Genomic DNA, 27653 nt, shown 5'->3' with positions numbered 1-27653 from the left:
ATAGTATATGATAATTTGGAAACTATAATAAATAAGAATAAGTTACAATTCATTTACATAAAAATTATTTAATGCCAGATAGACCCGACCCGTTTTCTGTTAACATAAATATAAATGAAGTTTTATAGCATACCCCAATGCTGCTGCTACTTCTTTTGATGATAATACTTGTCAAGAAGCTTTTCCGTGTACTCCCCAAACGTAAGCGATTCGTTAGCCTGTATCAACTGAACCACCCGCCATTTATAAAACCAAAAAGAATTTCTTAGTTATTGCTAAGTACTGACAGTTGTTTTTTCAATAAAATATATATGGCTTCTATTGTAATTTCTAAAAAAATAAATAAATATATAAACTGAACCGATTAACGTTTAAAGGGTCATAAACGTACCTCTTGATTGACATGTCCCGACTCTGGAAAAACAAGTTTTTCATCCCTGAAAATTAAAATTTTCATCGCTGTAACATTTACACTAAAAGTTTAATATTTAACCATATCATAGCACATAAAATAAATTTATTTACTATAATATGGGCATGCATGATAATCCTAATGTTTTGAAAAATTTATATAAAGTTGTATGAAATTATTAATCTATATATTAAATGGTGTGATCAAGTTTTGGGAAGCAAACCAGTCGGGTTGCATGAATAATGCAAATGTGGAGCGTTCGAGCCCTGTTGCCTTTTCGCCTTTTGGTGCCTGCAAATACAAGTTAATAATTTTAAAGATCAAGGCGAGTAGATATAGATATTTGGACTCAATATTAACGGGTCGATTTGGGTCATATTATTTTATAAAGGTTTGACGACTCAAATAAAAAATAAATTACATGATAAATAAAAATATATATAAAATGAATAAAAATAAATAACATGATAAATAAAAATATGTGAACTTACACGAACACAATGAGGCGTTGCACAAAGACAGCCTGTTGAAAGTATTTCAGTTATGTTACCGATTTGGTACGCAATTTCATCTTCTTTGTACACCACCTATACCAAAATATAACAATTCGTTAATACTTTCATATTTTTTTCTTGCATCAAATAAATAAGGTTAATGTATATGTAAAAAGAATGAATACATACTTTGACTATTTGACCCGTTCTTGTTTTGATATAAAGGCCAGCCGTACTATCAGGGCAAGGTACTTCTACACCACCTTTGGTAAAAATCGCATACGTAAGACCTACATATTAAATTCAACCAAACATAAAAATTTTCAACGAATTATCAATTTTGTGTTAAGGATTTTTTTACCAGTGAAAGAACCATGATCCGTATGCCAACCGCACCATGATGACATGGACTCGTTATCTTGAGTTTCATCACTGTTAGTAAACTCAGTTTGTTATATTTATAGTTTTACACGGCATTCAACATTTGTACGTGAATGTGAAAATTATTTACCGGCTTTCAGCAGGAAAGTAATACAGCAAACGACCTTTATGACACCGAGAACGATACACAATCTGTTCAATGCCTTCATTATGTGAGATACCTGTCTCTTTAGACACTGTTTGATTTAGAAAAGTTAAAAGTTATCTTAAAATTAACTCAAGAATGAATTATTAATATATCATCTAAAATTAATATCAAGAAAAGTTACCGTATTTATCACAGTGATATGCTACAAGTAAACCGACATCAAGAATAAGCTTTCCAAGGGATTTGAAAGCTGCATGCATAAAAAAACAAAAATTATTCTTGAAAATTTGTTTTACTATTGATTAATACTATCAACCTTTTACTATGCTTACAGAAGGGCAAACTGGTAAATTAATATACCACTTTTCCCCTCCAATTTACAAAAAAAAAAAAAAAAGAATCTGATTGTGAGCGTTTTAAAATCTAATTACCTATTTTAATCATAATTTACCAGTTTGCCCCTATGTAATAATAATTTACCAATTTGAGCATGCATTCTACAATGGTTATGGAGGGGCAAACTGGTAATTCTAGACTAAAATCTACACGATCCTGATACGCTGATATTAAACATACAATCACATATTATTATTCTGAACATCTAAAATTTCTTTTTATGACTTCTCAAATCATAAGTCAAATAAGATGAAAAAAGGGATACCGGTTTCAAGTTCAGGCAAAGCAGTTTGAGGCCAAATATTTGATCCACAATATGCAGGGTACCTGTGCAAGAAAAAGTCATTTTCAGATTTTCTAATGGGCAAAATGGTAATTTTCTAGTGAAACTTTACCAAACAAAGAAATATTGCATTTATTTTCTAATGAACATACGGCTGAAAAAGTCTACGGTTTCTATAATCTTACCTTTGAATCAAAGCAGCCTCAGTAGTAGGTTTGTCTAATATCGGATTCGCATAGAAAGAGCCTTTTAATATATCTGCAAATATTGAACATAACCATCTGATATATTTAATAAACTTATAACATGATAAGTGTATATTATATGTAATATTTTACCTGGTTTTCCAGACTCAAGCTTCTCTTTTCCATGGCTCCATCCAAAGTTATACCTACAATATAACATTTTATTTCCGACGGTAAATGTTAAAATTACCAAAATGCCCTTAACTCGATTTTACCTGCTTTGAGGATCTTCTAGTCCATTCTTCACATTTTCAGGAAGGTTAGCTAACCTAGTACAAACAAGAGTTATTTTTTTAAAGCCTTTATAACAATATTAATAAAATATAAACTATTTGAAATGTTTTACCTAGGAGCAAGATTAAGAAGTTTTGCCTTAACGAAGCGTATCCAGGAACCTAAACCAAATGATATGAGTCTCACATTCTTTAAATGCATAATCATTAATTTAAAAACTAAGAAGCAAGATGATTTCATGATATTGAGTGACATGGTTAACAAGTTAAAAAAAATCAACCTTTTTGTCAATTGCAAGTAAAAAAAATGTTTATTTGTATGCAATAACCTTTTATATCAGGTTAAAAAGTGACGTGGCACATCGCCATGCCATCGAAAAGATGGTGCCACGTCATCATTTCTTATATAGAATAATGGAAACTTTGAAATTATGTAACTTTTTTTTGTATGTAATGACTTCTTATAGCAGGTTAAACGGTGACGTGGCGCCAGCTTTTTGATGACGTGGCGACATGCCACATCAACATTTCTTACATAAAATGATGAAAATTTGAAATTATAAACTTTTTCTTTGTATGTAATGACTTCTTATAGCAGGTTAAACGGTAACGTGGCACCAGCTTTTTGATGACGTGGCGATGTGCCACATCATCATTTCTTACATAGAATGTTGAAAATTTTGAAATTATGCAACTTTTTCATTGTATGTAACAACTTTTTATAGCAGATTAAATGGTGACGTGACACTGGTTTTTTTATGGCGTGGCGACGTGCCACATCATCATTTCTTAAATAGAACGATGAAATAAACCTAAACTCTTGACCCTAAATTAAATTAAAAATCAAAGGTGAACTTTCATACATCAGATACTGATAAAATCCCCAATCCATCCGGTCCAAATCCTTCTTCGATTTTCATCGACAAATCAGCATCTTTATCCTAATCACATGGATTACAAACAAAACAAGGATTATATTATTATATATTATATAGCACGTGGGGTGTGCATGAAACCGAAAAAACCAAATCAAATAATAAAAAAAACCAACGGGTTGGTTTTACGTTTTTTTGTAAACCGAACTTAATGTTTGGTTTTGGTTTTGCATTTAATAAAAAACGAACCAAACCGAAATTAGAAATTTTCATTTTAAGTAATCTATATAAGAATTTAATAAATTTGCAACTCAAATATTTAGCTCAAATGTATAATAAATTAATAATAAATTAGTTATGAATCAACAAAATGAGATAGGCCCAAAATCATTATTTTTTACCAAATCTTTCTTTGACCCAAAAATTTTAAGCTCAAATGGCACAACTGTCATAAAACCGAAACAAAAACCGCCGGTTTGGTTTTATACTTTCCCGAAAACAGGTTTTGGTTTCGCATGTGATAAAAACCGAACCGAACTTATAAACTTTCATTTTTTATTTTTTTGGTTTAAGTAATTTATAATAATTTAATACTTATGCGTCTTTGCAATTCAAATATCTAGCTCAAATGTATAATAATGAATAAGTTATATTCATTAACATAATGACTTAAGCCCAAAATCATTACTTTTTTTTTGCCAAAAACCGAAAAAACAAAAACCGGACGGTTTTCAAAAAAGTTTTGGTTTGGTTTTATCCCAAGACCGACGCAAACCGAACCATAAACATGCTAATTTCATTTAATTATATAATAATAGTAATCATCTAAAGCTATAAACGGAATTTTTAATAATAATAATAATAATAATACTAACTTGTAGCTGTGTAAACGGGATGACCACTGTTCGAATTGTGGGAGTCTGATCGGCGGCCGGCGACATTTTGTTGATCGGATTTCGGCGGCGGCGTGGGTTTCGTTATTATTATTATTATTCAAATCATTTGGATGCTGAAGAAGAAGATGATGACTACTACTGCTGCTGCTTCGGGTTATTTATAATAGGGCGGTTTTTATTTCCTTTGGATCATATCTATACCAATAAATTGATATGCTTGTGGGTCTGACCTTTTTTTTCGTGAGACCCAAACCGTTCAGACCGGTTATTTACAACAAGGTTGACTTTTGCGGGCCTGACCATTTTCTTTTTATATATATTGGGTAAGACTCTTGAGAGACCCGGGTTTTTTATAATTAGGTCGGGTCTTGGGTCCTGAGATTATAAATAAACGGGTATCACATGTATAGCGTGTTTGCACACCCCTAATACTTAGACGAGTGGCCGGTATTACATTGGTTGAATATATGTAATGTTTTATGCTTTAGAAAATGGCAGCTATAAATTTTGTTAAGTTAATTTTTGAAAACTTTTCTTTTAACTGGATTGACATTTTCTTATGTAATTGATAAATATTGATTCTTGTAAAGTGTACGTCGGTCTTTACATATTCCTTTTTCACAATTAAGTTAGCATAAATGGCGATTATAAATAAAACTTTTTTAACAATTAAATTGTCTTTAAATATTTTGGGTTGGAAGAGTTTGTGAAGTATTGGGTTCAAATTCAGTTAAAGAGACGACACGAATTAAATAAAATTTGTTATTAAAAAAATGCTTACACATCTGTCGGCTTTATCTTTACTCAACTATTAATAGTAGTAAAGACTACACTTTATCAAAATGGTGAGAGTTCAAACCTTAAAAGCGTCATTAAAAAAAGCATAGTTTATTGTAAACTAACTTTTATGTAGTACATGTGGATCAAGGCTTGTCAAAAAACATGACAAGAAGATGATTTATTTTATACAGAAAAGACAAAAGACGTGTCGATCGTTAAACTTAAATAGTTATAAGTATAGCAATGCCTCACAAGGTAAAGCTCTTGCCTCACGCTTTGACTTTCAAGACCTAAATGACTCGAAACGCCTTACGATTTTTCACGACAAGCTCTATGTTCAGCTTAATGATTAATGTGATACTACAACTTGTTACATGATTCTCCAAGCTAACGTTCAACGGTCGAAAAATATTTAATGGCCTAAAAAGAATAATTTGAAACACTTTGGCTTCACGAGGACATTATCAGGGATATTAGTGTTGGGTTTCAACGGTGGTTCGGAACGAAAACGAACAAACCTTTTTAACCCGTTTAAGTTAATAATTCGTTTAATAGTTATTAATCAATATTAATAATCAAATATAAAAACGAGTTATGAAAACGCAGCGGAAAGTTAAACGATTTAATCGAACCAAAACGGAAACCCGAACCCGGATCCGATTACAACCATTATACGAGTACGAATAAACATAAAGTAAACAACCATAGATGGGTATTCGATATACCTCGGTTATACACAAACCAGGAAGACACCGAAGGCTAACGAGATGAGCTAGATGACACAATCAACAACACCAAGCAAATCCGGCAACGGTGGCGACTAGCGGCGGCGATGGCGGATTCCGGCGAGTTGTATAACGGCGGCAATAGGCAGCAAATGGCAGCAGACAACACAAAACAGCAGTGGCTGGTAGCTGTGGTGGTCCGGTGGCTTGCTGCGGTGGTCAGGTGGCTGCCACGTTTTTCCGGCGGGTCTCCGGCAGCAGCAAACAGCAGCAACGGTTTTCCGGCGGGTCTCCGATAACAACAAACAGCAATAGCAGCTCGGTTATAGACGGACAAGAAGCACCAGTTAGTTATGGGAGGCTGAGATGGTGGTATGTGATGTCAAAAGACCGGAGAAGGTGGCGCGCGTTTTTCCGGTGGCCGGAAAAACGGCCGGCGGTGATGGCGGCTGGACTAGTGAGAAAAGGGAGGCTAGGGTTTGTTAAAGTTGCCATAAATAGATAATATTATGTATTTATAGATAACACATTTAGGGTTTAACAATTAAACCAATTTGGGCTTAAGCCCAATTAACCAAATAAAGCCTTTAATCAACATCCAGTCCACCTAATATATATATTGTGTCGGGCCTAATTATTATTTAAGTAGGCCTTTGTCTCGTTACCCCCGGTGTAACTCTGTCCGGGTCACATTCGGGTCGGTCACGTTGACTTGACCCGAAACGACCATAAAATCCAACAGTCTCTCACTTGGACGTATTTGGGTCAAGTATAACAACGCTGACAGCCAGAGGCGTTCTAGCTACACATAGCTGTCCCCAACCGAATATGACATTTTAAATCCATAACCAAAGTATCTTGGAATACCTTATTGCAAGATAATGAATTTATAGTAATCGTTGTCATTTATCCATTCTGTATAAGACACCAATTGAACAATGAGACATGGATCATATCAATCTCATATAGTGTTCAATTATTGTAATTCTCGATATAGAGTCAAAGTGGTCCAATCAAACACACAGTTAGTTTGGGTGAGGCCTCACACTTTACCAGTTTGAATCAACGAGGGCGCCATTATGTCTAACTGTTACATCTTAATGTAAGAGTACAGAATCCCATATTGACTACATACAACTCCCACTGAACTCCAGAATATTCCCAATCAATGCCTTTATGGCTGGCAGTTACGCAACAGCGGTTGACATGATCAAAGAATATTCCTCGGTAAATGAAAGTTCTAATATGTATTTCAGGTCTAAGGATACTAAATGAGCATACTATTATCAAAACATCTTATGATCAAGATCCATGAAGATGATTTGATGTGAGTTACATCCAACGTCATTCATAATGAGGTCTGTGAGTTTGGAAGTCAACTGCTTGAGTCCAAAGTCAGAATGGTCTTAATTCAGAATCGCTCCCACAGTCTGACCGACTACAGATAATTTAGAATACAATATTCACGGATTAAACGTATTAAAATGAACACAGTTGTATTATTCAACGTTTGCATTTAACCATTAAATCAAAAGTGAACAGAAAAGTACAACTGATTAAACGTTCATACATCCAAATACTAAATCAAAATAAATCACTAGCAAGTCTAAGCCCGATAGCATCTCTATGTTGATCATGCTTGTCCTGAGTCATTGGCTTAGTGAACGGGTCAGCTAGATTTTGATCTGTGTCTACTTTGCTTATCACGATGTCACCTCGTTCCAATATTTCCCGAATAAGATGAAAATTCCTTAGAATGTGCTTGGTTCTGTGATGAGACCTTGGATAAATATCTCGATTGGTTTGTGATGAGACCTTGCTACATGTGTTATCACAAATATCTCGATTGGTTTGTGAATACTCGGAACCACATCGAGATCGGTGATGAACTTCTTCATCCAAGCAGCATCCGATGCAGCTATATATTCGGATTCGGTGGTAGAATCTGCCACTACACTCTGCTTGGAGCTCTTCCAATAAATAGCTCCTCCATTGAGAGTGAAAACGAAACCTGACTATGAGCGAGAATCATCTCGGTCAGTCTGGAAGCTATCATCAGTGTAACACTTTACAGTGAGCTCCTCTTCCACTCCCCCAAACACCAAGAACATGTTTTTGGTCCTATTCAAGTACCTTAGAATGTTCTTCACAGCAGTCCAATGGGCAATGCCAGGACTCTGTTGAAAACGACTGGTCATGCTCAAAGCATACGAGACGTCAGGTCTAGTACACAACATAGCATACATGATAGAGCCAACCACAGAAGCATATGGAATTGCTTGCATGCGTTTCGATTCAATGTCCGTTGCTGGAGATTGCGATTTGCTCAACACGGTTCCTTTAGTCATTGGAACAGCTCCTTTCTTGGAGTTTTCCATTGAGAAGCGTGCCATCACTTTGTCTATGTAAGTACTTTGACTTAGCCCTAGAATCTGCTTAGATCTATCTCTATAGATCTTTATTCCCAGAATATATGCGGCTTCTCCAAGATCTTTCATTGCAAAACAAGATTCCAACCATTGCTTAACTTCCTTAAGCATAGGAATGTCGTTTCCAATGATCAGTATACCATCCACATATAAGATGAGGAATGATATAGTGCTCCCACTAGCCTTTCTGTAAACACAAGGTTCATCTTCTTTTTTGACAAAACCAAACTCTTTGATTTTCTCGTCAAAGTGAAGATTCCAGCTTCGAGATGCCTGCTTAAGTCCATAAATGGACTTATTCAATTTGCAAACCTTATTAGGATACTTTGGATCGACAAAACCTTCAGGCTGAACCATATAGACATCTTCAGAAAGATGTCCATTAAGGAAAGCGGTTTTGACATCCATTTGCAATATCTCATAATCATAGTATGCAGCAATGGTAAGCAATATCCTAATTGACTTGGTCATAGCAACGGGCGAGAAGGTTTCATCATAGTCAACACCTTGAGTTTGAGTGAAACCTTTCGCGACTAGCCGTGCCTTGTAGGTTTGCACATTTCCATGCATGTCGGTTTTCTTCTTGAAAATCCATTTGCTCCCTACTGCCCGACTATCGGGGGGTAGCTCAACCAAGTTTCAAACTTGGTTATCATGCATGGATTGCATCTCTGCGTTCATGGCATCTTGCCATTTCTTGGATTCCGGATCCAAGATAGCAGACTTGTAGTTAGTAGGCTCGTCCCCAGACTCGGCTACTAATAAGACTTCGGGACCATCTAGATGACATAAGTATCTAGAATTTGGTACGGGAGTCCTACTACTTCTGCGAACGCTTGTGTTCACGTCTGATGTATCAGCAACAACAACTTGTTGATCAGACTCTCCAACTTTCTCAGCGGTTGGTTGTGGTTCTGGAATTTCTTCAAGATCGACAATATTACTTCTAGTTCCTTGACTAAGAAATTCTTCTTCAAGGAAGTAGCCTTTCCTCCTGACAGAAATCGTATTTGTATCAGGATGGAAAAAGTAATAACCGCTCTTGTAATAGTATCCAACGAAAATAACTTTTTCGCCGCGGGGATCAAGTTTGTTATCAGACTCACTTGTGATATAAGCATCACATCCCCATACTCTAAGATAAGATAATTTGGGTTTCTTTTCCTTATGCCATATCTCATATGGAGTTTTGTCTATCTTCTTAGTTGGAGCTAGATTGACAATGCGGGCGGCGGTCATAAGGGTATATCCCCAAAAGGAGTGAGGCAAGTTATTTCTACACATCATCAATCGAACCATGTTTAGCAAGGTTCGATTTCTCCTCTCGCTCACGCCATTAAGTTGGGGTGTGCCAGGTGGAGTGAGCTGTGAAACAATTCCATGATCTTTGAGATGAGTGATGAACTCTGTGCTGAGATACTCTCCACCTCGATCTGATCGAAGTATCTTAATGGTTTTATCAAGTTGTTTTTCCACTTCGCTTTGAAACTCTTTAAACTTTTCAAAAGTTTCGTGCTTGTGTTTCATAAGATATACATAAGCGTATCGACTATAATCGTCGATAAAAGAAACGAAGTATCTTTCATGGTTTCTAGTCATGGTTCTAAAAGGTCCACATAAATCAGTATGTATGAGTCCTAATAGATCACTTGTTCGTTCACTTTTATTAGTAAAGGAGTCTTTGGCGAGTTTGCCAGCTAAGCATGACTCACAATTGTTAAAAGAGTCTGGTCCTGTGGATTCAAGAATCCCTTCGGATTGGAGTCTTTTAACTCTTGCCTTGCTTATGTGGACAAGTCGGCAATGCCATAGAAAATTATCATTGACGCTAGTCTTGATACTTTTTGAAAGATGATATACGTTATTGTCAGGTTGAACATCAATCTCATAAATACCATTTCGAGGTTTAGCCTCAAAATAAAAGATATCATTTAAGTAAGCAGAAATAGCCATGCCATTAAGAACATACTTAAATCCTTGTTCAAACAACAACGAAACTGAAATGATGTTTCTGGTCAAGCCAGGAGCATACAAACAATTATTTAAAGGAAAAACTAGGCTTGATGGACAAGTAAAATGAAATACTCCAGTTGCCAGAACTGGTACTCTCTTTCCATCTCCAACAATGAGTTCCATGCTGCCTTTATTTAGTTTCCTCCACTTCTCAGGCTCCTGCAAGACATTAATGATGTGGTAACCACATCCGGTATCAAATACCCATGTGTTGCTAGAGACAATGAAAAGTTCAATAACGTATATGGAAATACCTCCAGAAGAGCCTTCACCATTGGCTCTATTCTTTTTGATCTCAGCAAGGTATTCGGGGCAGTTTCTCATCCAGTGCCCCATTTGGTTGCATTTGTAGCACTTGCGCTCCTCAAATGGCGGCGGCTTTTTATTTGCAACTACCTTGTTAGTGTTGGTGGCAACCTTGGCAGCAACAGTAACTTTCTTCTTGCCTTTTCCCTTAAAACCCCGATTCTTTGGTTTTGGCTTCTTGACACCAACAGATCGAATCATCAGAACTTGATTGGTCCTAGAAGGAATGTTCATCTCAGCCGTCTTGAGCATGTTATGAAGCTCCGGCACTGTCTTCACCCAACCATTCATGTTGAAATTCATTACGAACTGGTCGTATGAGTTGGGGAGAGAGTTGAGGATGAAATCCGATGCCATCTCATCGGGCATGGGATAATCAAGTTTCTTGAGCTGATCGATGTGCCCCTTCATCTTAAGAACATGAGCACTGACGGGAGACCCCTCTGCCATCTTGCAACTGATGAGTTGTTTAATGTGTCGAAACGTTCTTGACGGGCTTGTTTCTGGAACATGCCCTTGAGTTGCTCAAGCATCTCATAGGCACCAAAGTCTTCCAAGCCTTTAGCAAGCTCAGAAGTCATGGTGGCTAGCATAATACAGGAGACCTCAGCCAAGTCATCCTTATGCTTGTCAAGAACCTTTCGCGCAGCGGCTGTGTTGTTTTCAGGCTCGGTTGGAACAGGTCCATCGAGAACATACAGGCGCTTTGCCATGGTAAGAACAAGTCTTAAGTTACGGTGCCATTCGATGAAGTTGGTACCGTTCAGTTTATCCTTCTCAAGGATAGTCTTAAGGGCGTAGGGTGAGTATTCGTTTGACGACATCTGATTAATTAAGCAAAAATAAATTTAATTAATATTTTCGACGTTGTAGTCCTATTATTAATGACCCAATAACATTAATTAATTAGGAGTATAAGAATCTGGCTTCCAGTTATTAAAGGCAGCTGTAGCACACAACATTAATAAGTGGTTAGGCAGACCGACAACGATTGTCAATTGTGAATAGAGCACAACTCTCGGTTTATGAGGCCTATAGAGATAACGATTGTCTGTATAGATACGTTTAGCCTCATCTTAGCCCACTTTAAGTCTCCAGACAGCTTTAGCACGTAACAGGAGAGTAAAGTAATAGTTGTCCTAGTATAGTGACGTGTGAAAGGGCCGGATGTGTCAACGAAACGCTTTCACCTTGATGGGATAGGCTAGAAAACAAGTGCGGTGCTGTAGCTCCAAACACTCGAAATTTCGCAGTATGCCTCAAGTGTGACTTGTAGTAGGATAGGCATAAACTATTGGTTTTAAATTGGGACTAATTTTAAAATTACCAAATAGAGTAAAAGTCAAATTTTACTGTATTTATTATCGGGACGAATAGATGAACCCTTTCATCTCTCAGGACACTTAGTTTTAGATAACCTATTAAAAACTAAGTTTATCGCGATATGACTAACCAATTTTAAGTTGAAATAACTTATTAGTTTTGGAAATCAAAACCTTTTTAATTTGCAAAACATAATTGGTTAATAAAATGTTTATTTTCAAATTTATTTGGTATTAGGTTGGTAATATTGTAATCCTATTATTAACAAACCAAGCAACCACAAATAGAAAATAACAATAATATGTAAATTCTTATGGCCAAAAGTTGATCGGTCTCGCTAGAGCCAATTAGGGAGACCGATCGGGTCAAGGGGTTCAAAACACAAACAACCATAAGAATGGACTTCTCCGTGCATCCCGGCGTCTTGTCCGAACTCCCACTAACTCCTAAAGGTCCTCGAGCTCGTCCTTGGTTATCTTCGCGTCTTCTTAATTACAAATTTATAAACTAACAATAATATGTCCTATTACAAATTTGAACTATCTTTATGGCCAAAAGAAAACCGAAAATTAAATAATAACCTTTTTACAACTTTTGAACCAACCATATGGCCAAAACAAGCTCAAACACCAAACACAACCAAACAAACACATAGGTCGGGGCCGGATTTACATATTCAAAATAAATAAAATTTCGGGTCGTTTTGACTTGGTCAAATAAAATAAACAAAACTTTGACCAACTCAAAATCACCCAAAAATAAATCTAGATCAAAACTTTAAACGAATTAAAGTTTAAGATGTAGATCCGGTTTTTAAACGAACCGGTATCGACTCGTACGTTGTAACCGCGGCTCTGATACCACTGTAGGGTTTCAACGGTGGTTCGGAACGAAAACGGACAAACCTTTTAACCCGTTTAAGTTAATAATTCGTTTAATAGTTATTAATCAATATTAATAATCAAATATAAAAACGAGTTATGAAAACGCAGCGGAAAGTTAAACGATTTAATCGAACCAAAACGGAAACCCGAACCCGGATCCGATTACAACCATTATACGAGTACGAATAAACATAAAGTAAACAACCATAGATGGGTATTCGATATACCTCGGTTATACACAAACCAGGAAGACACCGAAGGCTAACGAGATGAGCTAGATGACACAATCAACAACACCAAGCAAATCCGGCAACGGTGGCGACTAGCGGCGGCGATGGCGGATTCCGGCGAGTTGTATAACGGCGGCAATAGGCAGCAAATGGCAGCAGACAACACAAAACAGCAGTGGCTGGTAGCTGTGGTGGTCCGGTGGCTTGCTGCGGTGGTCAGGTGGCTGCCACGTTTTTCCGGCGGGTCTCCGGCAGCAGCAAACAGCAGCAACGGTTTTCCGGCGGGTCTCCGATAACAACAAACATCAATAGCAGCTCGGTTATAGACGGACAAGAAACACCAGTTAGTTATGGGAGGCTGAGATGGTGGTATGTGATGTCAAAAGACCGGAGAAGGTGGCGGCGCGTTTTTCCGGTGGCCGGAAAAACGGCCGGCGGTGATGGCGGCTGGACTAGTGAGAAAGGGGAGGCTAGGGTTTGTTAAAGTTGCCATAAATAGATAATATTATGTATTTATAGATAACACATTTAGGGTTTAACAATTAAACCAATTTGGGCTTAAGCCCAATTAACCAAATAAAGCCTTTAATCAACATCCAGTCCACCTAATATATATATTGTGTCGGGCCTAATTATTATTTAAGTAGGCCTTTGTCTTGTTACCCCCGGTGTAACTCTGTCCGGGTCACATTCGGGTCGGTCACGTTGACTTGACCCGAAACGACCATAAAATCCAACAATTAGCTATTCGAGACGTTTAATAACTTATTTTCTAACTTTTAAGGATGTCTATAGAGTTGTCTCAGCTTTTTCTATAATTTTGTTGCATCGAGTCCATTGACCCTCTTAGCATGGTCTTGGCGAATAGGTTTGTTGGAGCAAGTGCATTAGGTATTATCAAAGGGATTTGTGCTACATATACATAACTCTATGTTTTATCAGTTACTACTATCTCTCTACTACTTTATTCATATCTCTAATTTATTTATTACTGCTATTTTCTCACATTTCCGTTTTGTTGTTTTAATTTTGTACTTTTTACTGCAACGTTATCCGGATACTGTATTATACTATATATGTCAAGAAAAGGCTTTTGAAGTTGTGGAGCCTCTTTATATGATATAGAAGAAATGTTTTCCCCATCATACCTCCCCAGATCCTACAGCCCCATCTTAGTCTTAGAAAATACTACATGACCACAAGACCTGATCCTAACAATTGTTGCTTCGAAGCCTTAGTTTTAAACTATTAAGGCATACAAGCGAAACGAAGATGATGAAAATTCGAGTACTACCAAAACCGACGTTAACTCTATTTAACTTTAGTCATATATGTAAAACATGGTAAAATATACAAAACTGGTTGCCATAGTGTTGTTTACAACTCAACAATTGGCATGCAATAATGCATTCTCACATATTTGTAAGAAATTGGTGAGATTAGAAATGAACCAAAAGACGACTTTAGACTTCATGAATGTGTCATTTCTTCATAGATATATATATTTTGAACTCTTGGGCTTCTATATCATTTGATTGTGTGTGTAAATAATGTTAAACAAGCATGATTAGTCACCTTCTTATCTTGGTTCCTCCACCTGCCTACTTTTCCATATAATCGGCACTACCAGCATCCACACTACCATAAAAAACAAGCGGAAATTAAGCGTATGAATTGGTTGCAAAAGATTTCAGTTTCGGTTTTACATTTGGGTTTGAAAATTTTGGGTCTTAAAGAATTTGGCCTTAAAACTTTTGTTGACTATTTATCGAAAGATTTGGGCATCAAACTTTTGGCCCAAAATAACGAATTTGGACCATAAACCCAATAGCAAATATTCAAACATGTTTGGTTTGGCTCGGTTTTGTAGCGAAGCATAACTGAAACCGAACTGCAAATTTCGGTTTTCAAAGAAAGATTATTTTCATCTATACCCTTACAAACTAGAAGTATTTCATATGTACCCAACTTTAATGAACTTTTACATAATGACCATTCTAACCCTTTCCATTATATTTTTTTAATCCTATTTTTTATTTGGTTTTGGTTTTTGATCGGCATCGACGATATATTTTGAGAACACTACTGTTTATGGGTCAAAATTTTTAAAAATTAAGTAAAAATGGGTAAAAAAATTGTCCTAAAAATGGGGAAAAAATTTTAAAGTTTTAGAAAAATAAGGGTAAAATGGTCATTAAATAAATTGTTTTTTGATGAATTGGGTATATTTGATATTTTAACTACTTTTAAGCGCATATATGATATTTTTAGTTTTGCGTGGTATATATGATATTTTCCAAAGAAAGAAAAACCAAAGCGTCGGTTATTTCGGTTTAGTAATGACGATTTTTTTTCAGTTTGAAAGCACTTACAGTAGACACAGACGGCAAGCCACTCATTTACTATTCTGACCCAAGTACTTGTCCAACCAACATCAATAGTCCACCTGAGGGAAGAAGGACATTTAAGTAAATTAACATGTCAATTGGCCTGCACTCATCAAAGATATTAAATTGCTATAAATCAATAATCACTTACTTTTTCATGGTATGATTAGAAGTCCAACCAATTAACAGCATTGCAAAGTACATAGCTCCAGTAGCAAACACAAAATGAAAGAATCCAAATCCATAAGGAACATCATCTTCTTCCTGTTTTTCATTCTTTCTAAACTGCAACCAAATACATGTACTTTTAATTTCATCCGAAAACCGTCTTTTGAAATAAAAAGGTTTTATTTTTACCTGAAAGCATTTGGAATCGATTCCTGTTGAAAACGTGGCGATCACCATTGCAAGCAATGCAACAATAAAACTCTGTAACAATATAGCAATAAGAGGTGCATGCACTTTAATACATTTGAACACTTGATTTATCTAGTAAAACATTGTTTCGGAAGCTTACTATAATAGTTAGCCAGTCTCTTGAGGTTACCGAATTCCTCAAACATTTGTCGTCTAGTGGTTCACTGTAAAAACACCATATATGGTTTAAGTTTAAGTTTGAAATTTTGAATCATAAACACATATTATAAAACGAGGGACAATTTTATATTTACCGCTATACATTTGGAAAATATCCGATATACCCATGCAGAACTAAAAATGTCATATATGCCCTTACAAGGTAATTAAAATATCAAAAATACCCCCTACCTTAAAAACACTTAGTAAATGACCATTTTACCCTTTTTAAAAAAACTTTAAGCTTCATATATGCGCATCTTTAACTTCAAGGTTTTGTATTCACCTATTTCTAGCTTAAACTTTTGTTTATCTATTTTTGTTAAAACTTCAAAAGTTCATATTTGCACATCTTACTTATTATCGATGTCGATCAAAATCCAAATACGAAATAAGGTCTAAACAAATATAAAGTAAAGGGGTAGAATGGTCATTGGGTGAAAATTCATTAAAGTTGGGTATATATGAAAATTTCCAAGTTTGTAACGGTATATATGATATTAATGCATAAAACAATTTTACCTTCTAATGGCGGACCAGCATAGGAACACTATATACAGTCCCATAAAACCGGGAGTCAAGAAACCGGCACTAACCTGTTTCAGAAATAAATAATATTAATTTCACAGCATTATGATGAAATAATATCTTGGACATGTTGATGGTTGACTTACTTTCGGGTGAAGAGAGACACTGGTCATAAGTTGAAGGAGTACAAGTGTCCATGTAATAAAGAAAATGTTAAGCAAGCAAGTTGGTTGTGGTGTGTACCAAATGTACATCAAAATGATCCCGAGTATGCACACAACGTAAGCGGAAGTTGCAAGTAGCATCCAATGAATATGGCTGCAGATTAAAACAGCATTATGGTAACTACGAATACTTTAAACGATGAATACTTGTATCATTCGTTTGAAATTTAAAAGATTTACCATCTTTCTGCATATTTTTCAGATAAGCAGCAATCGTTCAGCCATTTAATGAAGCTGATTATGCTGATTAGTTGAATTAGCAAAAATACCCTGCAAATATGTCATAATAAAGATGAGTAAGAATTTTTCAAACAGAAAAACTATTAGGCCTGTAAAAGAACGCTCATGAACTGTTCGGATGTATGCTTATGTTCGTTTATTTAATAAACGAAAGAACATGAACACTTTTTTTTGTTCATTTAATTAAACGAACGAACACAAACACACGTTTAGTTGGTTCATTATGTTCGTTTAAATTTTAATAAATACGTAAATGGTTATATTTATAAAAAAACAAACATAAAAGGGACTCGTTTAAATTCAATGTATATATGTATGTATGTGTGTGTACGCGGTTCATTATGTTCGTTTAAATTTTAATAAATACGTAAATGGTTATATTTATAAAAAAACAAACATAAAAGGGACTCGTTTAAATTCAATGTATATATGTATGTATGTGTGTGTACGCGCGCGTGTGCATACATGGCTATGTTTGGTCAGTTATATTCATTTATGTTCTTTTTTGTTTGTTCTATTGTGTTTGTTTAAGTTTGTTCATTTGTGTTCGTTTATGTTCGTGAACTGTTCATTTAGATTTTAAACGGACGAACATGAACAAACATGAACACAAAAGTTCGTGTGATTATATGTTTTAATGTTCGGTTAAAGTTAAATGAACGAACACGAACATGCCCCGTTTGTGTTCGTTCGGGTCGTTTACAGGCCTAGGAATTATAGAAAGGGGAAAAAAGAAGACAAGTAAGATTTAATATACCCTGCACCAAAATGTGCAATGGATCCTGCCAAAAAAAAAGTAAAAAAGAATGTATCAGGACTCAGGACACATATGTGATTAATTCTTATGAAAAAAGAAATACTAACCATAAATTGCTATAATTTCTTTAGGAAGAAAAAAGGTTAACACAATTAATGTGATCATTAGGCAGATCTTGGCACACCACCAACTAGAATGCCACAATTCTTTTTGTCCATGCAACTTTGAGGTGCCACTAGTTGAAAGAAACATTATGAAATAGAATAGCTAATATATTATTAAAGAAATATCTAACTTTGTTATTGTTTTCTTGCATATGCTTAAATAAAGTTATAAATTTTTACAAAAGGATACGAAGCATCCCATGCTCACTCTTAGAACTCCTTCCGTGCCTAAACAGTCTTCACCTTCTTCACAAGTTTTTAGTTCTGCAAAACAACGTTACGATTTATCGTCTGGAAATTATACCACATGGACCTGAAGTTTATTGATAAAATGGTCCCCTAATAATCGTTTTGTAGTGGTTATATCCCAAAACTTCTTTTTGAATTGTTGAAGATGTCATTTGGGCCAGTGGCACAGGTAAAATGCTTATATGAATATCATGTGTGCAAAAGTAAATATGATAATAGTAATAGAAAGTATAAAATGAGCATTTGATCCAATAGAGATCCATATATAACATTCTCAACATGATCATTTACTATGTTCGGCTGTTCGGGTCAAAATTAGATTTCAACAAGTCAAAGGGTTCAAGGGATAAATCTTACTATTCATTTCTGTCAATGCACTCGGGCCATAATCACGAACAGCCCAAGCAAGCAAGTTTGCCAACAAAAACATCACACTGTACATGTATCGGGCCATCCACGGGTTGGATCCATATCTGAACTGAGCCCACCAAGGACCTGCCAAGAGCTTAGCATACCGATTACTGATATTGTTAGTCGCATTTGCGTCCACCCCGGCTTCAAGTTTTGCTAGCATCATTTTTATTTTTATTCACAGAGAGAGCTAGTGGAGTTTATTCCACCAGCTCCCTTCTCATCTGCAATCTGTAAAAATGTTAATATTCCTTAAAGCATTGATGCAATTCTATATATATAGTTGAATGGTGTGTCCTGGAAGGTCACAAAAGACCAATAAAAGTGTGAAATCATGGTCACTTTAGCAAGCACATGGCAAGAATTATATATGAAGATATTGGAATCAAAATGTACTTTGTGCACTTATAATTCCTAGAACAATATTAATATGCTACCATGAGCTTGGACAGACCATGAGGTAAATTATTGTATCATTATTTAGTTATAAACTTATAGCTACCACAAAAGGCATAATAAAAGTTATGAAATGATGTTTTTTTTTTGTTGTATTCTAAGGAACAAAAATATAAATCCAAAAGAATTTAAATAATTAAAGGCACGTAAGTTCACATTTCACAAATTACTTTGTAACTTAGCGGTCTGCATAGGTCGGTTTCGGCCCAAAACAGTAATCATAACCGAACTTTCGGTTAACCGGAGATGATAACGGATCGGTTTTGGTTAATCGCTTTTACATGATTCACGGGTCGGTTAACCATGAACTCAAAATGGTCATAAAATGTTTAGGCTTGATCAAACTAACAAAAAATAATGTAACTGGGCCTAAAAGTTTGGGCTTGAAAGTTTTAACAATTTATTATTAAACATTTGGGCTTGAATAATTTGCCCGTTACCGTTTGACATTTTGTATGTATTACATAGTGGGTCGGTTCAGTTAACCATGGATTTATAAATTTTTGGGTCGGTTCGGTTGTGTCAACTGTCAAGGATGAAAATATGATTAACCACAATCGACCTCTAAACCGACCCATATGTTATTGGTTAGGTTCGATTAACCAATACGGTTTTATTGGTTAATTCGGTTTTATAAGCACCTCTACTTTGTACCTTTCTTATTTTTCATTATCTTTGACCATTATAAGTATTAAACTACCTTAAAGGCCATGTAACGTCTTAGTGTCACATGGTTTGTCACCATCTCATTGATGGTGGTGGTTTCATATAGATCTGTGACTATACTTAAAAAAACCATGGCTAACTATGAAATTATTGACCTACATAAATCAGGCGTGAGTTTCCACACATCCACAATTCAAAATTAAATATTATATGGACTTGCAAATTTCAAACAACAAAGTCAGCTATTTAGTTATAAATATATATATATATATATATATATATATATATATATATCTTAAAAAATAAAATAATTCTCAAAAGAGTGTACCTATTTAATACTACTGCTTGTGACAAAAGGGAACAAATAGTTTAATAGAATTATATAAGATAGACAAAATGGCAAAACTAGTCCTTTATGTTTGTACGTTTTTTCAATAGTCGTCCTTTAGCAAACTTAATAACAGAAAACATCCTTTATATTCAAAAACTATATCATGTTACGTCCTTTGGCCCTAACTCAGTTAACTTTTCTCGTTAAATCCAGTCATGTGCAAGACACATGAGGGTAATTTTGTAAATCTACATATTAATTTAATTCTTAGAAATTTATAATTAAACAATCTCTTTCTCTCTCCCTCTCTCTCTCTCTTACACACACTCCTCACCCTATCCCTAACATTAACGAACACCCGTTCCGGCCAACAGCTCGAAACCGACGACCACCAAATACAACAACTCCACCACCATATGACGGCAACCATAGCAGGGAGTGTCGTCTTCAGCCGCCATTGTTAGAAATATGAGTGAACACGAGGAAGACAATCTGGCTGGTGACTTTAGTAGGTCATACCCTTAGCGACGGCTAGGGTTTCGAATCAGTTCGCTATTCCGGCGACCACAAATAGTGATATTCAGTTCAGCGCTATTCCCGTCGTCTTTCTCCCTCTCTATAGAAAAGCCCCAAATGTGCAAGTCTTCTGTTTGTCTCCAACCCACACTTCTAGGATTTCGAAATCTTGGGTATATATGGAAGAAATACGTGTGTGTCTTTGGCCAATCATTATCGGTTTTTACTTACCTAACGACAAGTGGTGAGCGGTGGTGGGTAACTGGTGGAGTTGGTGACCTAATTTGACAATTGACACATCCCTAATCTTTTATTTCATAATTTGTTGATTTGTTAATCAAGGATTTTATGTGGTGAAATTGGGAGTTAATAGGTTTGGTAGTATGAGGATTAAGAGATGGTGGTTGGTGGTGTAAGAGAAGGAGGGGGATGGATACAGCAGAGACTAGAGAGAGGGGACGGAGAGAGAGAGTAGAGAGAGACGGGAGATAAAGTGAAAGAGAGGTGGGTTTTGTCGGTGGTGGTGGGAGGTTGGATGGGATGAGGATGATGGGTGGTGTTTGGTGTTTGGTTGTGGTGGGTTATGGTTATTTGGGGAAGAAGATGAGGGGGTAAAAAGAAAAAAACTTATTTATTTAAAGCCAAAAATTTTAAGTTAAATACACATAAAACCACTGGGAGGATAAAAAGACAAAACTGCCCTCACATGAGGTGCACATGACTGGATTTAACGAGAAAAACTAACCCTCGTTAGTGAAAAGGACGAACCGTGCAACGTTTTTTAAACATAAAGGTTGTTTTCTGTTATTAAGTTTGCTAAAGGACGACTATTGTAAAACCGTGCAAACATAAAAGACGTCTTTTGCCATTTTGTGAATAAGATATATAGATCAGCATATTCTTGTACGAATTCACCTAAATAAATAGTCAACAAAGCAACTGTATGGTTTCCCACATGATATATCAAGAAGGTAATGGGTGATACATCTAAATGTCAAACTTTGGATTCCATAATGTTTGCAGAGACAACTCTTTAGTAAAGGAGTGTGTCAGATGTTGTTTTCATTCTACCTAACATAAGTTCTTCTTGATTGATTTATAGTTTATAGTAACAGCAAATCTTTTCATAAAAGTTCTATAATATTATATGATGACAATAAGTATAATTATATGTATCTTTTGTCTAAGTAAATTTGGTTAAAACCATGAGTGATAAACTTGTACCATGTTGACATAATGACATGTTCCATGCATTCATACATTATTTCTTCGGTAGATCTACAACTTGCATTATTCTTTTATCCTATTAAACCCCTTCAGCAGTGAGCACATGTGTGAAAACCACTTCTCATTATACAAAATAATTAAATGCAAAGTGGCTAGTGCATTACATGAAAACTTTGCCAATACTTAAGTTGGTTATTTAACATATTAATATATTATTAAACAATTTGTTAATTAATACTATTAAGTCAAATGAAACATCTTACTTTTTTAAACTCTAAGTTGCTAAATTCAAATTTGACCCTTTATTATGGGCCTACTTCTGCTTTCCTGTTTCTATTTTAGTTTTACCCTTTGTTGTATACTTGTATATAGAAGATAGAATTACAGAAATTGTCCTTTATGATTACCCTAAATTTCACTGGTGGTCCTTTATCTTTTAAATTGATGTTTAATATCCTTTACGTTTTAAAAAGTAACACCTTTTGTCCTTTAGGTCTAACCCAGTTAAAAAATCCCGTTAAATTCTGTCACGTGCTTCTCACGTGGGGTATTTCCGTCATTTCAAGTCCATCATCCCAACCTATCGTCTTCAACCTTTAATACCTACCACCGTCTTCCTCAATCACCACCACCACCACACCATCAACTAAGTGAGACACCGCCGCCGCCACCATCTACAACGGATGCTGCCGTCATCACCGTCTCAAACAAACTCCACCATCACCACCGCGAGACTAAGTTTTAAGACATCAAAAGAGATATGAGGTCGATTTCATCCAAATCAACACCCCCAAATCAAGGTAAATCCGGATCTGAGTTAGATCTTAGCTCAATCTTTCTTGTGGGTTCTGACTAGTCAACCGAAAACAGTTGATGGCTTCTCCGGCTACGGCTGAGAACCAGGTCGGCTAACTTACGACTGAGATGGTGGCGGTAGAAGGAACGATCTAGGGTTCCGTCGCTACAGCTGGCGGTGACGGCAATGGACTGTGATGTGGAACGGCGGCAGAGCATCAAATGATGAACAACCAAGGTATGACAAGTCATAACCTGTTGGTTGAAGACCGATTGACGAAGAGTAGAACCCCCTAACGAATTTCCGACGACAAATGATTTTCCAGCGATATACGGTCTTTGGCAGTAATGGGAGAGAGAGAGAGAGAGAGAGAAGAGAGTATTATATAAAATACATTAGTTTTAATTATTATTAATTTTATGTAAAATGACCAATTTACTCTTATATGCAATGCACATGACCTGATTTAACAAGAAAATTTAACTGGGTTAGGTCTAAAGGACAAAAGGTGTTACTTTTTAAAACGTAAAGGATAATAAAAATCAATTTAAAAGATAAAGAATCACCAGTAAAATTTGAGGTAAACATAAAGGACAATTTATGTAATTCTGTCTATATAGATGCATTCATCTAAAAAAATATCTATTAAAAAGCCTGTAACATTTATTTTTCTGAAATTTTGGATTTCTAATTTTATCATTACAAATTATTGATGTATGTTGACTTTAGTCTAGAAACATCCTCATTTTTTAAAAAGCAAAGTTTTTAAGTGAAAAGAATTTACTTTTTAACCACCATCATTATAAACATTCATGTTTGTTGATCACTTAAATTTTTTCTTCACCATCATCGTTTTGTTAGATCACCCTCTAACCCTCATTCTATAATTTATAATTAACATTAAAAAAATAATTTCACAAGTAATAATTTCTTAACTACAACGTCAACTACAGATAAACCTATATCATACCAGTGACGAAGCTTGAACCTAGTTATAGCGGTGACCGAAGTCACGGACACAATACCTTGTGATGACCGTACTCAATACCTATAAAAATTTTCGGCCAAAATCGCGTAAATTTATCCTACTAAGCGAAAAATGACAGTGACCAGGGTCACCCCGTCCCATTATACTTCGCCCTTGTTTCATACCAAATAAATATATATTTATATATCAAGCTAACTCTAAATGATAAAAAGGTTTTACAAAAACTATATCAAACCAGCCAGTCAAAACGGTTAGACGGAGAACAGACAATTTTACCGGTTCAATCACAAATAATGGACCTGACACAATCTTTTCATAACATTTGAGACATTGAGTCAAGTCTAATCCAAGAAAATGTTGTGACACAAAGGAAGTGAATATGGGCATTTATATAATATAGTAATAATAGGACTATAGGAGTTAGTTCATTTTATGGACAATAATAATGCGGACATACTAAGCTATTTCAAAGATAAAATAACAAGATGAAAGGATATATTCCAACTCATGTTGTCACATATATATACGTTGTTTTTTTTTTATTCATGATGGACAAAAATTAGGATCTTAACTTTATGTTTTCAAATTCCATCTTATTTGTCTACATTTAAATATATAACAAAGGATTAATGGAATGTTTGATATACGTGTGAGTTGTGACGTGTCCGTGAAAGTTTCGTATGTGATTTTAAAACGATGATCTAATATCATGCATGATGATTAGTTTAATGTTTGGGATTGAGTTTGAAAAATGTTTATTGGATTATTGGCTTTTTCAAAAATTCATTTTGAAAAACCAATATTTGAGGCTTTTAGAAAACTGTTTTTTAACCATTTCATAAAACTAAAATAAAAAAAAGTTTGTCGAGATTGCCAAACAAGTTTTAACTTATTGGCTTTTTGAAAACATTAATAAGCCAATAAGCATTTTTTAAACTCAATCCCAAACATGCTCGAGAGCAACAAACACCACGTCATCGTTATGAATTCACAAATTTTGGGTAGAGAACTAAAATAATATTGGAAATTTTCCATTAGAATATGTCCGACATGCGACTATATATGCATACGAGCCAAGCCGCTCGTGAGTTACTCAAGATCGCGTTGATAAAAAGATCAAAACAAGCTGAGCTTTTTTACGTTAGAGCCTCGAATAAACTCGTTTAATTATCGAGCCTAAGCTCAAGCATTGTATATTTTTAATTGTTTCTCTTTTTTGGACTTCTATGTATGTATTTTACACTAGACAACCGAGCTCGAGTCGAGCTTTGGCTCGATTACGGTACTACATGAGCTCAAATTTTTTTATATATAAAACATATTTATATATAATTTCTTTATCAAAATATATAAAAATAACAAAAAAGTATATAAATTAAATATTAATTAATAAATAATAAATGAGTGGAGCTTGAGCTTTGAAAAACGAGCCAAACTTAAGTTCTAGCTCTATTAAGTCAAAATGAGTTGAGTTCAAGCTTTGGTAAGTTAAAACGAGTTGACCTCAGTTAGCACCGTACAAATGCCTAATACACATAAGGCTGAGGGGTGTGGAGCGCTAGAAAGGGCGCAAGAGGCCAGCCGATCGCGCCCCGGGGCGCGAGGACCACACCACCGAGGCGCGAGAGGGGCGCAAGAGGGGCGCGAGCGCGGAAAAAGAGGCAGGCGCAAGGGGTCTCGCGGGAGCTGTTGGGCGTAAAGGGACTTTGGGAAATGGGAAAGAGACGTTGGGGTGTTATAAATGAGCCGTTGGCTCTTTTAGTTAATAAAAAAAAAATTTTTTTTTTCTCTATATATATCTATATCAAATACAAACCAACAACAATATAAAACATACAATTTTCTCTCTATTAAACCTATATCAAACCCAAACCAACACCAATATCACATACCAATATCACATACCACACCCAAAACCCAAAATCACCCCATCTTCCAAACCTTTTTTAAAAACATGGCTGGAAATTGGTACCCAAACCTAGATTCAGATTACAGTTACGACGATTTATGGTCGGCACCGGACCAAGCGATGTTTTATTCGGGGTCGCAACAACCATCCGGCTTTCAACCATCCGGCTTTCAACCGTCTCCTAACTTTGTAGTTCCGGAGACACAAGAACCAGAAGGTGAAGCTGCGGGACAAAGAAGACGCGTCCACCGGAAAAAACAAATTGCAACGGACGGGTCGGGTTCGGCTTCGACCGGAAGGACGAAACGGAAAATCACTCCGTGGTCATCGGATGAGAAGGAAGCCCTGTGTCGGGCTTGGATAGTCACTTCTGAGGATCGGCGTTGCGGTAATTGTTTTAACGTTTTTAAAAATGATTTTTAATAAAAAAGTTAAATAAAAAAGTTAAATGACTTACAAATTTATTTATGCATTTTGCAGCGGACTACCAAAAGAGCAAGGTCTTTTGGACAAAGGTTAGGGAGACGTTCTATTCGCTCGTTGGGAGTACAGAGCGGAACGCCGATATGATTTCGGGTCGGTGGACCGAAATCAGAAAATTTGTCGGCTTGTTTACTAATCTGTTCAACAGGAACGCCGGTCGTATGAGACCAAGTGGCAGTGACGATTTGGCGGTTTATAATTTCACTGTCGAAGAGTGGAGGCAGGAGTGCCTGCGGAGGTATGGGACGGTGAAGACGTGGGACGATGTAAAGGTGTGGGAGAGGTTGAGAAGGTGTTCTAAGTGGGTTGAGCTGGTGGCGCCGGACGTTGATGCGGAAGTAGGGCCGAAACGGACTAAAACTAGTTCGTCTGGAGCGTACAGCACTTCCGCCGGGTCGGATTGCCGGGTTGGATTCGACCTAAACGTTGCGGGGGAGGAAACGTCTTCACCGCCGAGGAGGCGGCCATTGGGAAGGGACGCCAGGGGCAAAAAACCGGCTGAGGGGGAAGCCGTAAACATCAACGATCTTGTTGAATCCCTCAATAAATTCAACAAAACCATGGAGGTGGTCTCTAATGACAAAAAGGAAAAAAAAAGAATGAGAGATTTGGAATTCCTTACAAGAGACTTCAGTAACCTAAATCCGGTCGACCAAATGCTGATGGAAAAACAAAAGGAATGTATCCGGAAGAGGTTGATCGAAGAAGACCAAGCCAAAGAATAAGAATAATGTTTTTTTTTAGTACTTTAATTTTTTTTTTAGATATTAATGTGTTTTTTTAATTAATGTGTGTTTTTTTAAATAATTTATGAGTTTTTTTAATAATACGTTTTTTTAATACATTTATAAAAAAATAAAAAAAAAACCCGCTCGCGCCCCCTCTCGCGCCCCTCCACACCATGCCCCGGGGCGCGAGCACCACTACCAACACCCACCTTATCAAGTTTCTCTCTCTGCCACACGTCACAATATTATTGGCTGGCGCCCCCACTCGCGCCCCCTCTCGCGCCCCCCACACCCCTCAGCCTAACAATAAGTCAATAACGATATCATCTTCAACAAATTAACCACAATTACCGAACTAACAGAGCAGACGGTTAATACTCACAGCTCCATCACACGATCAACACACATACACACACTCATTAATGGCGGACAAACGATATACCGTTACGACTAACACAATGCACAAATCGGATAACCTGTAGAATCAATTCCGATCTAAACTCGTAACAGAATATACACAATAATAACACACGCATTTCATCGAACACTTTAACAACAGTTCTAGCTTAATATTAATATTAATATTAAAACAGAATCAAATTAACAAATTACCTGAGCTGCTGAGAAAACTAGACGCAAAATCAACAAATCTGTCCGATTCGTGTACGTAACTGAATATACACAAAATAATACACGCATTTCATCGAACAGTTAACGTACAGTTGTAATAATTAAAACTGAATCAAAATAAGTTAAATAATAATAATTAATTAACAAACCTGAGCTGCTGAGTTGAGTTAACGTGACGCAATTACGCAAAATCAACTCGATCGTTAATTAGTAATTAGTAATTATTAATACTTTCGGCGACTATAAGTACGAATCTAGAGGCACAAAGAAAAAGAGATGAATTCTGTTAGAAATTGTGAAACGATCTTTTGCACTTTTGTTTCTATATATATAT

The 27653-nt window shown here is 36.0% G+C and overlaps 2 protein-coding genes across 3 annotated transcripts; both read right to left on the bottom strand.

The window, feature by feature from the left end:
* On the bottom strand, positions 1-4486 carry LOC143559367 (uncharacterized). The gene is made up of 15 exons (XM_077047964.1): positions 4343-4486; positions 3456-3533; positions 2709-2754; positions 2575-2632; positions 2453-2505; positions 2300-2372; positions 2097-2158; positions 1617-1685; positions 1418-1523; positions 1268-1338; positions 1096-1196; positions 904-999; positions 636-703; positions 392-437; positions 1-227 (listed from the first exon to the last, which is right to left on the bottom strand). Exons 1-15 carry the CDS (start codon positions 4406-4408, stop codon positions 147-149), a joined length of 1074 nt encoding a protein of 357 aa, XP_076904079.1. The 5' UTR covers positions 4409-4486; the 3' UTR covers positions 1-146.
* Positions 4487-14539: 10053 nt separating this feature from the next.
* On the bottom strand, positions 14540-27503 carry LOC143559365 (uncharacterized). Of its 2 annotated transcripts, XM_077047962.1 has the most exons (13): positions 27302-27499; positions 18536-18820; positions 18120-18193; positions 17873-18032; positions 17766-17790; positions 16949-17038; positions 16691-16862; positions 16539-16612; positions 15958-16021; positions 15798-15869; positions 15592-15725; positions 15426-15499; positions 14540-14691 (listed from the first exon to the last, which is right to left on the bottom strand). In XM_077047962.1, exons 2-13 carry the CDS (start codon positions 18753-18755, stop codon positions 14633-14635), a joined length of 1218 nt encoding a protein of 405 aa, XP_076904077.1. In that variant the 5' UTR covers positions 18756-18820; positions 27302-27499; the 3' UTR covers positions 14540-14632. The 2 variants fall into 2 exon arrangements, with proteins under 2 accessions (XP_076904077.1, XP_076904076.1); XM_077047961.1 differs by having other exon boundaries at positions 15592-15869; positions 27302-27503.
* Positions 27504-27653: the final 150 nt, after the last annotated feature.

This window comes from Bidens hawaiensis, unplaced genomic scaffold, assembly GCF_021521415.1.
Source record: "Bidens hawaiensis isolate Kalapana, Puna unplaced genomic scaffold, B.hawaiensis_p1.1 tig00019814_1, whole genome shotgun sequence".
Lineage (NCBI taxonomy): Eukaryota > Viridiplantae > Streptophyta > Magnoliopsida > Asterales > Asteraceae > Bidens > Bidens hawaiensis.
Note: the sequence above shows the minus strand (reverse complement) of the source record. Positions and strands in the feature narration are given on the sequence as shown.

Excerpts from the sequence above, each read along its gene's own strand:
- LOC143559367 (XM_077047964.1), bottom strand. The coding sequence starts at position 4,408 with ATGTCGCCGGCCGCCGATCAGACTCCCACAATTCGAACAGTGGTCATC. Across the intron at positions 2,373-2,452 it reads GCTTGAGTCTGGAAAACCAG|ATATATTAAAAGGCTCTTTC; the intron begins GTAAAATATTAC and ends CAATATTTGCAG. Across the intron at positions 1,339-1,417 it reads TACTTTCCTGCTGAAAGCCG|TGATGAAACTCAAGATAACG; the intron begins GTAAATAATTTT and ends GTTTACTAACAG.
- LOC143559365 (XM_077047961.1), bottom strand. The coding sequence starts at position 18,755 with ATGATGCTAGCAAAACTTGAAGCCGGGGTGGACGCAAATGCGACTAAC. Across the intron at positions 18,033-18,119 it reads GAGTGAGCATGGGATGCTTC|CTATTCTATTTCATAATGTT; the intron begins GTATCCTTTTGT and ends ATAATATATTAG. Across the intron at positions 16,863-16,948 it reads GAAAAATATGCAGAAAGATG|CCATATTCATTGGATGCTAC; the intron begins GTAAATCTTTTA and ends TTTAATCTGCAG.